The sequence below is a fragment of the Salminus brasiliensis genome, chromosome 14 (genome assembly GCF_030463535.1).
Source record: "Salminus brasiliensis chromosome 14, fSalBra1.hap2, whole genome shotgun sequence".
Classification (NCBI taxonomy): Eukaryota; Metazoa; Chordata; class Actinopteri; order Characiformes; family Bryconidae; genus Salminus; species Salminus brasiliensis.
The window spans coordinates 34,593,247-34,607,451 of NC_132891.1; the positions used below are offsets into that span (position 1 = coordinate 34,593,247).

Consider the following 14,205-nt stretch of genomic DNA (forward strand, 5'->3'; position numbering starts at 1 on the left):
CTGATCAGTCTTATTCAATAATCTATAATATTTATAGATTATTAATATATTTTATAATATAATGTGTATTATGTTGTAATACTATTCTGAATTTACTATGGTGCACGTTTAAGAATGATTACTATATTCACTATATTTTTATATATATATATATTTATATTTATATATTTTCACTATTTGTACTATAGTTATTAAGGGTAGGCACCCAGTTAATAAGCTTAACTATTTCACTGCTTTTATATCAACAAAAGCCTCAAAACCATCTTAACCGACACCTATCAGACATCACCTAAGGAGTGCTCCTGTGGGTGCTGGACTTACTTAATAATGCTATGGCCAAATACATATAGTCCACTGGGCTGTATGTCTATATGCAATAAGAACATATGTTTATATAACTGTAATAAGACTATATATGATAGTTTTCCATGTTATATTGTATGTGGGGATTTTTTTTTTTGTATTTCATACATGGATTTATAAATGAGATTGTTCAGTTGTTTTTTGGAATGTGCTATTTTTATTATGGTAATGCTAATTTACATATTTTAAAAAATAGAGGTAAATGTTTGTAATCATTTTTGTAGCATGAAACCTTTTCTGCTGGGCTTAATTATTGTAATGTGAATGAATTTATAAAGGAAAAATGACTTAATTATTTAATGTGCTTATTTTATGTGTGTTCATAAGTGGGTATATATATATATATATATATAGCAGCAAATTTGATAGTTTTACTCTTTATATATTATATACATTCTGTTGTCACTACTGGGTCAAACTAACCAGCATATAGACATTCCAGTATATATATATATATATAGCCACTTATAAACACACACACACACACACACACACACACACACACATATATATACTGGAATGTCTATTTGCTGGTCAGTTTGACCCAGTAGTGACAACAGAATGTATATAATATATAAAGAGTAAAACTATCAAATTTGCTGCTTCTTACAGCTGAATATTTTTTACTAATAAATAAATAAATATTATATATATAAAATAACATTTCTCTGTGCTCAACTAATCAATGTGTAGGCTATAATTTGAGCTCTGAAAAAATAATAAAATGCAATTATTAAAATCGCATGCACGTAGACTGGACTGGCCTGCTTATAAATAATTAATATAACATAAACATCATAAATATCTGGGGATTTTTATAACAATGAAAAAATAAAATAAAATAAATATCAGGGCCTACAAACAAAAATATATAACAGAAAAAAATAAACAAACTAATAAATAAATAAAAAGTATAACGTTAATCCGCGGACAGGCCCCGCCCCCTCCTCCGCCTCAGAGAGCGCGCTGCTGCTCCACCAGCCGAAGACTTCCATCATGTCGCAGGCGATATTTGAGGTGCTAGAAGGTAGCCACAAGCACCTACAGCCGGTTCTAACCTCGGAGTACCCGCTCAGACCTGTCTCTCACATCCGCGCTTTATCGCTGGCTCCGAAAACCGAGGCTTTGAGAAGCAGACGCTCCTCTCTTGTCTTCCGTGTGGTTCCGTTAAACCCGTCAAACCCGTCAAAAGCTTAACCCGAAGCTGCTCGGCTCCGTTACAGCGAGCACGTGTGGGGGGTGTGAGCGTGTGCCCGAGGTCGTTTTGGCTAGTTTACTTTTATTCGAGTGCGCTGAGATTCGTGGAGAAGAGGGAGGGAGGGCCACTGAAACAACAGCTACGCGCTGAGGGAGGAAAGATGGCGGAGGGCGAACGGCGAGTGGTGGGAAAAGCCTCGCCAGAGCTTCGCGCTCGACTTTTCCGGTCCACCTTAAATACTGCAGCTGTTTCACTGGGGCGCGTGGAGAGGCGCTACTATGCGACTAATGGATTTTTTTAAGGTGGACCGGGAACTCGAGTAGGAAGTCAGCTGCAGCTTCGTAAACAGAACTAACGCGATGACTATAAAGTATATATAATTATTCACATTTATTAATTAATAAATAATATGTTATTAATTATTTAATATATATATATTTGTAAATAAATATTTGTAATAAAAAGTTACAGTAATACGTTATTATTCACTTACAACACAACAGACAAAATCATCAATAGATGACAGTAGAAATATTTATTATTATAGCATTTGATACATTTTAATATTTAATCTAAAATATTTTAAATAAAAATAACTCAGAACAGAACTGCAACCATACAATTAACTCATGCAAGTCACTGCATATATCATTAATAACTCAATAACTCATTAATAACTCAAAAAAATCATGCAATATTGATCAATTTTTCATCAATCAATCATCAGCATTTCAGTTGGCAGTCCATTGACATGTCTGGACTTTCCTTCACTTTTACTCTTACTATAAAAGCATGCATGCATCAGACCTGACCCCAATACATGGACATACCCCAAGTCACATGGTCACCAGTAGTTTTGTTACTATTCTGCATGAATTAATACCAGACTGATCTGCTAATTAGCCCTCATTCTGTTCCTGTGTAGGAATGGACAACCAGACAGTCCTTGCTGTCCAGTCTCTTTTGGATGGCCAAGGTGGTGTCCCGGATCCCGGTACCCAGAATGTCTCCGGGACCACCATCCAGTCAATGGGTGAGTAATATATAGTTTTCATATTACACGTTTTTACTACATATGCTGTTGCAGAGTCACGCTAATAATAGCATCAACTTCTATTATTCAGAATTGATCTGTTTTACAGCAAACCATGGGCCTTTTACAAACAGTGGCTGGACTGGGTGGCCAAATTTTCAACAGCCTTTCAGTTCACAGCCCGTTTGACCAACCCAGTATGTGGTCGGTTCTGGAATTCAACCAAAACTACCCATTAAATTCAGTGCTTATTATTATTCAGTCAAAATAATAAAAAATAACATGTTATCATCCAGCTCAGTGGTTAGAGCACCAGGCTACTGATGGCAAGGTTGTGGGTTCGATTCCCGGGCCCCTAAGCATTGACCCATGGCCTCCCGCCTACCACTCCCAGCACGGGTGTTCACTGTATCACAGTGTGTGTGTTTGCTCACTAGCGTGTCAATGTCTGTGTCAATGGTGAGAATGCTGGATTATTGATCACAAGGTTGTGGGTTTGATACCCAGGTCTGCTAAGCAAGGCCTCCTTCAAACCCTCTCTGCTGCAGGGTGCTGTAGCATGGCTGACCCTGTGCTCTGACGCTGGCTTTCTAAGCCGGAATATGCAAAGAGAAGAATTTCAAGTATAAACGACACTAAAAGCAAATTATTATTCATAATAAATGATGTTTATTATTATTAAACATAAACTGTTATTGACCTACAATGAAAACTAATACATGTGCTGTGTATTCATGACAGTGGCGGTGTGCTGAACTGACCTCTAAGGTGTTGTTTTCCAGACGACGATGACGTCTTCCTCTGTGGAAAGTGTAAAAAGCAGTTCAACTCGTTGCCCGCATTCATGACACACAAGAGGGAACAGTGCCAGCCCAATACCCCCTCGCTGGCCACCGTGTCCCTGGCTTCCAGCAACGTCTACTCCTCCGTCCCCTCCATCAGCGCTGTCCCACAGCCACCTGCCAACAGACAGGTACTGGACAATGGGAATAGACAGGTGCAGGTGTTAACACACACTTTTGGGCTCAGAGGTACACACACACAAGTTTTTTCTTATCTGACACACCTGCCAACAGACAGGTAGAAGGATATATGGGGTGAATGATATCAGAGATCTAGAGATTATCAGTTGTCAAAAGTATTGGGACACCTGAAATGTAAGGCTGTTAAAAAGAGTTTCTCCTGCTTGTGTTGGAGTAACTGTCTCTACTGTCCAGGAGAGAAGGATTTCTACTAGATTTGGGAGGAGCATTGCTGTGAGGATTTGATGGCATTCAGTGACAAGAGCATGAGTGAGGTCAGGATGTTGGATGACCACCTCCCCACCTCGTCCTTAGCTCGCCAACTTATCCCAAACGTGTTGGTTCATGTTTCTCTGCTCCAGAGAGTCCTATTCCACTGACTAGACAAGCTGTGTGTGTGCATTTGCACATCTGTGTCAGCAACGGGTGCTAAAAACTTCAAGTTTTTAACTGAATGCAACCATTAGAAAGGGCGTCCACAAACATTTGAACATATAGCGCATTGCCAACAGAGCAGATACCATATAAATGCAATTAGTTATAAACTATGGCTTATTGTGTTTTCCCACAGGTGTCCACATACATCACGGTGCCCCCATCTCCTCTCACGCACACGCTGGTCCAGGGCAACGTTCTGGTCAGCGACGAAGTTCTCATGTCGGCCATCTCTGCGTTCACATCCATGGACCAGCCCATGGCCGCCATGCAGGCCTCCACTCAGGTAGACGCCACTCACCACTGTCAGAGCACTGTTAGAGAAATCTTGAGCATTGACTGTTTCAGCAGTGAACAGCTCAGAGTTTCTACTCATGGTTTGAGCCCTGAGATTGGCCTGAGAAGACTGCATAATGTTATCGAAAAGGATAAACCAACATGAAGACCAGAGAAGTGTCTATTCAAGGCCCTTGGAAGCTGGAAAAAGAGGGAATATTAATCAGAGCCATTGCAGAAGCATTGAGCAGAACCATGTCTTCAGTGTATAGCAAAAAAAAAAAAACAAAAAGAATTGACCTTGACCTTCTGTATGAGAATAATGAGGTTGATATGGTGTCACTGACCGCTGGCATCATAATGTCTTTAGGATAACCTGGACACTGATGGTTTAAACGGTTCTTAAGTCTTCATTACTGCTTTTGGTTTGAGCTTTTTTACATGCACTCGTTGTAAAATGGATAAACCAACATGAAGACCTGAGGGTGGTCTCCTACATTTGTTTTTTGGATGTTGACGATGTTGGATTTGATTGGATTTGTATATATCGAATAAATTCGCCTGGATAATTGAGTTAATTCAAGTACTTGACATTTGCGTACTTGTTCACCTCTGTTTATCCCATTAGTGCTAATGTGCTTACCTAGGATAACCACTGTTGTTATTTTCTTTCTAGAGTAATCTTAGCATGTCTTCTGGAGCATCATACCTGCAGCACCACCCTCAGCCTCACCACCCACTCCCCCTGAGTCAAGCCCAGCCCATCTCCTCGCAGGTTCACTCCAGCCACAACAACTCAGTGGTACAAGTTTACAGCACTCTGCCACCAATGTCTGGCAATGCAGAGGTGCACGCACTTGGCCTGCAGTCGTTCCAGCCAGTTCAGGTACAGCAGTGACCTGTTATAACATTTATTATATAGTATAATTATAGTTTTGATTTATTTATTGTTATTATTTTATTTATAGTGTGTACAATGTCATTACGGGTTTAGTAGGCTAGCATAATTGACTTTTTAACCTCAATAAAAATAATATTTTAGTAAAAAAAGGTTGAACTCTCTGTCGAACTGTAATCTAAACTTCTAAAGGAACTAAGCGTGTCGTGTGTTTGTGTGTCTCAGGGACCCAGTCAGTGTGTGGAGAGCCAGAGCCAGGCGTTCAGCAGTGCTCCGGCCTACAGTCAAGCCAAACCGGCAGCCAAAGCCAAAACCTGCGGCAGCACCACAGCAGCCCTGGCCGAGCTGGGAGAGTACGACAAGGTCATCATCCCCAAGAAAGCTCGAAACAGCAAGAAAGGACAGGATGGTATTAATTCATAACATCATTTATTACTACATAAAGTTTATATTATTTCAGAGTAGATGCTTAATTCATAATTTATTAATTAGGTATTAAGTAGTAGATCATTAATAGTAGTCACTGAATAAGGTGTAGTAGCTACAGGATAATGTAGCTGACGGTGTTAAGAGCTTCTAACTCAAGTATTTTCAGTGGAAATGGCTACTGGCAGTTAATATAGGCTTAACTGGGATTAATCTGTGCCCTGTAAATAGACCTTAAAGGAAAGTTTTATTCAATTCAGTTCAATTTAGTTCACTTATTCTAAAAAAAGGCTTGTACAGTACAACCAAACACTGCTAGACTACAGCTCCGCTGCAGAATAGGTAAGACATAGGATACAATAGGCTGGGTGAATCAGAGGCCAAACTAATTAAGTGTATAAATGGAGCAAATGTGTAGAGCAGTGATGGATGTGCTGTGCGTGTAAATGAAGAGTAAAACAGGCAGTGTTGTAGTAAAACAGCAGTGGTGTTGTAAACAAGGTGTAGAGTGCAGTAATGAGTATAGCAGCTAGTGCTCAGGTAAAGAGAATAGTACACAGCTTAGTAACAGTAGAGAGAGTTCAGTTAAAGGCTGTTTATTTAGTTTAATATAAAGAAATTGGTCAATTTAAAGGTTTACATTATTATTTTACCTGATCAGAATGATATTCAGAATGTATGATATTTATGCTGTGTTTATCCTTTATAAATGTATAGGGGTGTAACAACACAACCCCACATCGCATCAGACTGTGTGCGCCAACCTATGAACCAGAGTGTTAGAGAGGGACACTATACTAAGGTTTTTTTCAAATATTGAACTTTTCCATTATAAAATCTGATAAACGCACAAGGGATATTTTAATATACTAGTGTTGTCAACCAGTATATCATATATATATATATATATATATATATATATATATATATATATATAAGAAAATATGGCCAATATCCTAAATGTGATATTCTAATATACTAGTGTTATAACCATAGAATAGTGTTAACCAGCATATCATATTGAATCAAATTCTGGATTTTATTTATTACAATCCTATTCATGTTATAGAAGAATATATATATATATATATATATAAACGAAATAATATATATATATATATAAAAAAAAAAAAAAAAAATCAATGCACTGCCAAACCCAATTTTTTCTAATTTTGTATGAAATAATTAAGTAATATTGTGTTTCTCAGTGGGACAAACGAAAGCTAAAGGTCAGAAGCTGAAGTGCAATTTCTGTGATAAAGTGTTCACCAAGAACTTTGACCTGCAGCAGCACATCAGAAGGTAAATCTGAAAGTCGGTCACTGGTTTCTTTATCATTTATTTAGAAGTTTAATGATAAATTGCAATTATGGACAATTATTTAAACTGTACTGAATTTAAATGAAATTTAAAAAAATCAAAAATCATCTGGCTGTTTTTCTTATTAAAATTATATATATATTATTTATTTTTATCTATATTTTATATTGATATATTTCAGTATATTTATATATAGAAGGAAAACACCAGATATGAAAACACACGGTGTGACAGTCATGACAAATGATAAATATACATTGACAGACATCAGGTTATTAACACTTGCGTCCTATTTTTTGGCATTATTACTTTTTGACATAATGTGAATCTGGCAGATGTTCCCTGCACTGTATCCGAATTTCCTGACGAACGGACCAATAGAAACGCTCCAAAATGACTTGGAATAAAATCGTTTACATTGTCTTCTATTGAAAGCTAAGAAGGATTTTTCCCTCTCCTGTAAAGTTGACCTTTTGGAGACCCAGTGTTCTGGTGTGGCAGCTTTGTGTGTATCTAAGGGTTAAGACTGCGCTGGCCGTCCGGTCCCGTGCCTAATATGTGCGCTCGTGTCCAGTCACACAGGCGAGAAGCCGTTCCAGTGCATCGTGTGCGGCAGAGCTTTCGCCCAAAAGTCCAACGTGAAGAAACACATGCAGACGCACAAGGTGTGGCCGGCTGGTGTCCACAGCACCGTGTCCAGACTGCCCATCTCTGTGAAAGTGGTGCCCGTGAACACGGACGAAAATACACCGCAGCCAGCCGAGGCACAGGAAGCGCAGGGTAACTTCCTCTTTACACTTTCATTTTCATGTGGTATTTGCATTTACAGTAAGTGCAACACTGCCTTTCGGACTGACTTTAAGGAGCGGGGTCAGCTCGGGACGTCGTCCTTTGTGTGAGGGCACGAATCAGTAGCTGTCTTTGGGGATTAAACTCGGAATAGAGCTCAAAATAAGGCACTAATAGAGTCCTTGGGTCTTTTTTTGATGGAGCAGTATAAGTTAAACCCTTAGGAACCTGGTGGGTTTTACCAGCACCAATTATTTAATATTAAATAATATATATTTTTGCCATTTTTCATACGTTAAAACATACAGCAAACAGTTGGTAGTGCAGACTTTAACCTGTAAATACAGAATTCCAATACAATATTAAAATATGTAAATCTGTAACTATGAAATATATGATCTAATTATATATAAATAATTCTGTAGGACATAAAATGTACAGTACAGTACAGTAGCTCCAGATTGATTAGGGTTGCCAGATGTAAAATTATGCCTCCAAACCTTTCTGCTGCACAGCGGCTGTGGAGCAGAGCGAGGGTGAGCTGCAGGGGGATGTGTCCAGTGCGTCCGAGGCTAAAGGTCCCGGCCAGGCCCAGAGCAAGCAGGTCATACTGATCGACAGCTCCTACCAGTGCCAGTTCTGCGCAGCCAAGTTTAGCACCTACTTCCAGCTCAAGTCCCACATGACCCAACACAAAGACGAGCAGGTACGACCCTTTCCCCCTGGCTGTGCTGATCTGCCACCCGAATTTGACAGTGGGACAGCAGTACGTCTGGTCTTCTGCCACTGTAGCAAGCACTGTGCTGTGTTCCCATGCAGGTGTACAGGTGCGTGGTGAAGACCTGCTCCCAGACCTTTCAGAAGCTTGACCTGTTTCTCGAACACATCCGCACGCACCAGGAGCACCTGACGTACCGCTGTCATCTCTGCTGTAAAGTCTTCCCCTCTCTGTTTGAGCTGGGCCTGCACCAGTACTCTCACAGCTTCTGCCCCCAGCAGAACTCACGCAAGGAGGCCAGCTACTATAGGTTGGTGCTGATCCACCAGGGAGCGTCACTGAGGCCGTTTACCCCCACACCCAAACCTTCTTCACTCTAAGAACTACATCACTCACGTCCTAGCTTTATAGTTTATATTATTTATTGATTATTATTTATGATTATTTTGTCATATAATTTACTGTAATTAACACATACTCTTAATTATCTATTGACCGATTGATTGTTTATGTTTTAAGGTTTACCTGATTTTAGTTGATTAAATATTAATTTCTTTTAATGAGGGTCACCCTCAATATACACTATATGCTCAAAAGTATTGGGACACCTGCTCATTCATATATGGTGAGTGGAGTTGATATAATGGGCCGAGTTCATTCCAAACCAGGGGTGGTCATAATGTTATGATATGACTGTGTGTGTATACTGTATAAGATATTATCTGCTGATACAGATATGATGCCTAGATCACTGTGCATCTCTCTACAAAGCCAATGCACATAAGCCCTATAAATTTACATCATACCCTCTCAAGCTATATATGGACAAAAGTATTTGGACACCTGCTCCATTATTGTTTTTCCTTTTGAAATCAAGGATATTCAAATATTTATAATTTGTTGTTGGAGTAACTGTCTCTACTGTCCAAGGAAAAAGGTTTTATACTAAATTTTGGAGGAGGATTAGATTTTTGAGGATTTGATTGAGTTCAACAATGAGCTCATTAGTGAGGTCAGGATGTTGGATGATGATCACCACCCCACCACCAAAACACAGTCAGTTCCACTGCCCCACAGCTCAATACTGCCCACGCCTGGCATTAGTCAGCATGGTGCCAATAGGTTCATGTTGTTTATCTGCTCCAGAAAGCCCTATTCTATTGGCTGTATTTCTCTACAGGGACTAGATAGGCTGTGTCAGCGATGGGTGCAACTTTAAGTAGCTGAATGCATTCGTTAGAAGGGGTGTCCACAAACATTTGGACATATAGTGTTTTCCTGAGTAAAATGAAGGCTGATTGATAGAAAATGTAAATATATTTAATAATAGCTTCTTTAAACCCTGATCCTGTGTGCAGGTGTAATAAATGCCAGAGTAAATACTCCACTCAGGAAGCTCTGGAGCAGCACCTCCTCAACGCCTCCCACAACTACCCCTGCCCACACTGCCAGAAGGTAGGAAGGACGTCAGCCTGCTGCCTTGCAATCCACAGCCACCTCAGCTTTACTGATCACACTGCTGCTTATTTATTTATTTAATTATTAAGTATTTAAGTCAGAATTTCAGCAAAAATGTGTTTATTTATGTTGTTTAGATTGTTTATGTTATTATAATTTTTTTTTTTTTTTTAAGTAAAATAAAATAACTTTTCTTATTTTTTTCTTCTTATTATTAAATAATGTGATATTTAATATGTTTCTAACTGGAATACACTATATACTCATGTATCTTTCTCGTGTGTGTGTGTGTGCAGGTTTTCCCTTGTGAGAGGTATTTCCGGAGACACCTCTCCACTCACGGCGCTGGCGGCAAATTCAAATGCCAAATCTGTAAGAAGTTCTTCAAAACCGAGCACTACCTCAAACTACACACTCAGATCCACTCAGGTAAGATTAGACCACCCCAGCAGCCGCCACTCGGCCCGTCTGTTATCAGTTCAACGTTCGTGCCCTTAAACCCTGGCGCTGGCCTAAAGCTCAGAGATGAGGGCTCCTCGTTTCTGATTCAGGGGAGAAGCCGTACAAGTGTTCCGTCTGCGAGGCCACTTTCAACCGCAAGGACAAGGTGAAGAGACACATGCTGATCCACGAACCCTTCAAGAAGTACAAGTGCCCTTTCAGGTACGGCACGGCGGTCAGGGAAGGAGGGAGCGTGGGGTCATTTTGGGTAGGGGTGCAGGGGAGTGATTACGCTGCCATGCAAAACACATGGATCTTCATTTATTTTTGGTCATTTTTCACTTTTGTTTTGATATTTATTATTATATTCTATAGTAAATGTATATGTAATACAATATAATATAATTTATTATATACTATTATTATATATATTAATTATTTATTTATATTTCATAAATGTATTAGATTCACACAGCTGGCAGTTCTTTACACTGTGTCCCAATTTTTATATATATATATATATATATATATATATATATCTCCAAATGTTTATGGACACCCCTTTTAATAAACACACTCCGCTTGTCTAGTCCCTGAGTGCTGCCATTAGAATAGGACTCTCTGGAGCAGATCAACATCATGAACCTATTGGCACCATCCCATCTAATGCCAGCCGTGGGCTAGAGGGGTATACAGCATCCCCAGCAGCATTGAGCTGTGGAGCAGTGGAAGAACTGTGTTCTCTGGAATGATGGATGGTGCTCCATCCAATATTTTTGATCATCCAATCCATTTGATCATCTTGTTGCTGAATGCAATGAATGAGGTGTCCCAATACTTTTGTCCAATATTATTTTTTTTCCTGCCCATAGAAAATATATATTTTTGTATGACAGCGACACTACAGAAAATGCAGAATGGACTCGTAGACCTGAGCATTAAATCTAACCGTAGAATTTGCATAATCCTACACAGATAATAATAATAATAATAATAATAAGTTATGATTTTGTATGATTTTTTTATACACAGATACACATTAAGCACTCACCCGTGTGTTTGCTGACAGGACTGATGTTTGTTTGTTTTGGTGTTTTCTAAGGACGCACGTCGGCTGCACTAAAGAGTTCAACAGGCCAGACAAGCTGAAGGCCCACATACTGTCTCACTCTGGTAAGGAGAGAAAACAGCAGCCGTGTATCACACGCGCATCTCATCTCACTAAAGACGGCCACACAAGGTACACTATATGTCCAAATGTCTGTGGACACCCCTTCTAGTGAGTGCATTCAGCTACTTGAAGTTGCACCCATTGCTGACACAGATGTGCAACTGCACAAATGCACGCACAGCTTTTTTTTTTTCTTGCCCCTGTAGAGATGAAGTACTGCCAGTAGAAAAGGACCCTCTGCAGCAGATACACTTGAAGCTATTGGCACCAAGCTGCCTAATGCCAGGTGTGGGTATGAAGCCCCCCAGCAGCAGAAGACACATTAAATGAGCAGGTGTCCCAATACTTTTGTCCATATAGTGTACATACACTTGGCTTTAAAGGGTTAAAGAACACTCTGATTGTCAGTGTGGGTGGTGGGTCATTCTCAGCACTGCAGTGACGTTGACTGGCATGGTGGTGGTGGTGGTAGTGTGCTGGTGCGGGTGGATCAGACCCAGCAGTGCTGCTGGAGTTACCAGTGTGTGTGTGTGTGTGTGTGTGTGTGTGTGTGTTTGTAGGCATCAAGCCATTTAAGTGTCAGTTGTGCCAGAAGAGCTTCAGCCGGCGAGCTCACATGCTGGAGCACCAGCGCTCTCACACCAACAACTACCGCTTCCGCTGCTCCACCTGCAGCAAAGGCTTCAGCCGCCACAAGTACTACCGAGACCACAAGTGCCCCCTGGCAGGAGCCCCAGGGGAAGGGGGCGAGAGACCGAGCAGGGGGAGGAGCATGGAGGGTACAGGTACAAGTAATGGTGGAATCCAAGGCACATAGAGTACCACTGCAACCCTAGGCAACACACTTCCAACCACCTAGCAATACCCTAGCAACCACCTTGCAACACTGTAGCATCCATCTACCAACCACGTAGTAACAGCAGACCAATCATATGAGATACCATAGCAGCTACTTAGCAACCCCACGTCAACCACCTAGAAACCACTAAACCACACAATAGCATCCATTAAACAATTCCCTAGCAACCACCAAGCAACACCATAGCAACCACCTAGCAATAAACAGACTGAAGATGGTTGTAACGTTGTGGCATCTCCAGGTGAAGGTCCAGTACCTGCAGCCGAGGAGCCGGGGACACCGGAGACCCCAGAGGAGGAGGAGGACGAGGAGGAGGATGAAGAAGATGATGACGATGATGGAAACGACGAGGGAGAGACAACTGTGAGCGGAGTGATGGAGACAGAAACGGAGGACAGGGAGGATGAGGAGGACAGGGACGATGGCTTGGCGGCTGGTGCGGGCCTTGAGCGGATGCAGGGTGGTGCAGGTGGTGAGGGGCTGCTGGAGGAACCTGTGTTTGGACCAGCTGGGGATTGAGGGTGGATTTAGGGTCCAGTTAAAGGATGGGTATTATCACAACTCCACATCACGATTAGGGAGGGATTTTTAAATCCTGGGCCACCTCTGCAGGGCATCCCCCTCGTCCCGTGGGGGAAGGAGACGGGGTGGTGGGTACGATGTTTGATAGAACGATACTTCTATTCATGATACGTATCGCAACGCTCGCTTCCTAGTGTCATTTTTAACCCTTTAAAGCCTGATTTTATTAAAAAACTATATTAATTTGCCCCTTTGCCAAATTAACTTCTGATCACCATGCTGCCTAATGCCAGGTGTGGACTAGAGGGGTATAAAGTCCCCCAGCACGGAGCAGTGGAAGAACTGTGTTCTCTGGATTGGTGGTGGTGGTGGAGCTCCATCCAGTACTAATTATCCAACATCCTGACCTCACTAAAGCTCTTGTCGCTGAACACAGTCAGATCCTCACAGCAATGCTCCTCCAAAATCTAGCAGAAAGTCTTCTTCCCTGGACAGTAGAGACAGTTACTCCAACAAAAGCAGGATCAGCTCTTTTGTTTTTTTTAAGACCCTTGATTTCAGCAGGTGTCCCAATACCTTTGTATTACTTTTGTGTATAAAACACTTGGCTTTAAAGGTTTAAAAAAAACACAAACAAATGGTCAGCGTATGCAGGTACAGGGTACAGAGCTTCAGGGTCTGTGTTTTGTTTTATATTAAAACGGATTTTCTCGTTCTTGATTTTCTTATTGAGGAGGAAAGCTGAAAGGAGTGATTTAGCTGAAGCCGCTGCTGCTAACGCTGAGCTGCTAACGCTGAGCTGCTGCTGCGCTCCTAAATAAAGACATGCACTTTAAAACCCACTGTGATCTGAGAGCCTGTCTTTTAAGGTATTTTAAACAATAAAGGGTCCACTTCACCCTTCATGAGGTCCAGATACTAAGGACATGTGGTCAGTATGTTTTAAGTTTTGGGGATCTGCATGCTGAGCAAATAAAATAAATAAATAAAAAACAAATACACATACATACATACAACCCCCCCCCCCCCCCCCCCCCCCGAAACCTATATATATATATATATATATACACACACACACACACACACACACACACACATATATATATATATATATATATATATATATATATATACACACCTAGATAGAGACACACATCTTTGCATTATAATTATTATAATCATTTCTTTGCATTATTTGAGCAGCTGTTTTTGAGCATTTTCATTTCTGCAAATAAATAAATGCTCTAAATAGTAAATATTTTTAAATATTTGGAAT

The 14,205-nt window shown here is 40.6% G+C and overlaps 1 protein-coding gene across 1 annotated transcript; it reads left to right on the forward strand.

Annotated features, from left to right (window-relative positions):
* Positions 1-1,323: 1,323 nt before the first annotated feature.
* Positions 1,324-13,764, forward strand: znf341 (zinc finger protein 341). The gene is made up of 16 exons (XM_072697401.1): positions 1,324-1,390; positions 2,487-2,594; positions 3,377-3,567; positions 4,188-4,337; positions 5,004-5,213; positions 5,451-5,634; positions 6,860-6,953; positions 7,546-7,751; positions 8,276-8,466; positions 8,580-8,788; positions 9,837-9,933; positions 10,233-10,365; positions 10,488-10,599; positions 11,480-11,550; positions 12,109-12,333; positions 12,649-13,764. Exons 1-16 carry the CDS (start codon positions 1,360-1,362, stop codon positions 12,924-12,926), a joined length of 2,490 nt encoding a protein of 829 aa, XP_072553502.1. The 5' UTR covers positions 1,324-1,359; the 3' UTR covers positions 12,927-13,764.
* The last annotated feature ends 441 nt before the right edge of the window (positions 13,765-14,205 follow it).

What these genes read in the sequence shown, in the direction of transcription:
- znf341 (XM_072697401.1), top strand. Translation starts at nt 1,360, where the DNA reads ATGTCGCAGGCGATATTTGAGGTGCTAGAAG. An exon ending in GATATTTGAGGTGCTAGAAG is followed by an intron (nt 1,391 to 2,486) that starts GTAGCCACAAGC and finishes GTTCCTGTGTAG; the next exon opens with GAATGGACAACCAGACAGTC. An exon ending in CCATGCAGGCCTCCACTCAG is followed by an intron (nt 4,338 to 5,003) that starts GTAGACGCCACT and finishes TTTTCTTTCTAG; the next exon opens with AGTAATCTTAGCATGTCTTC.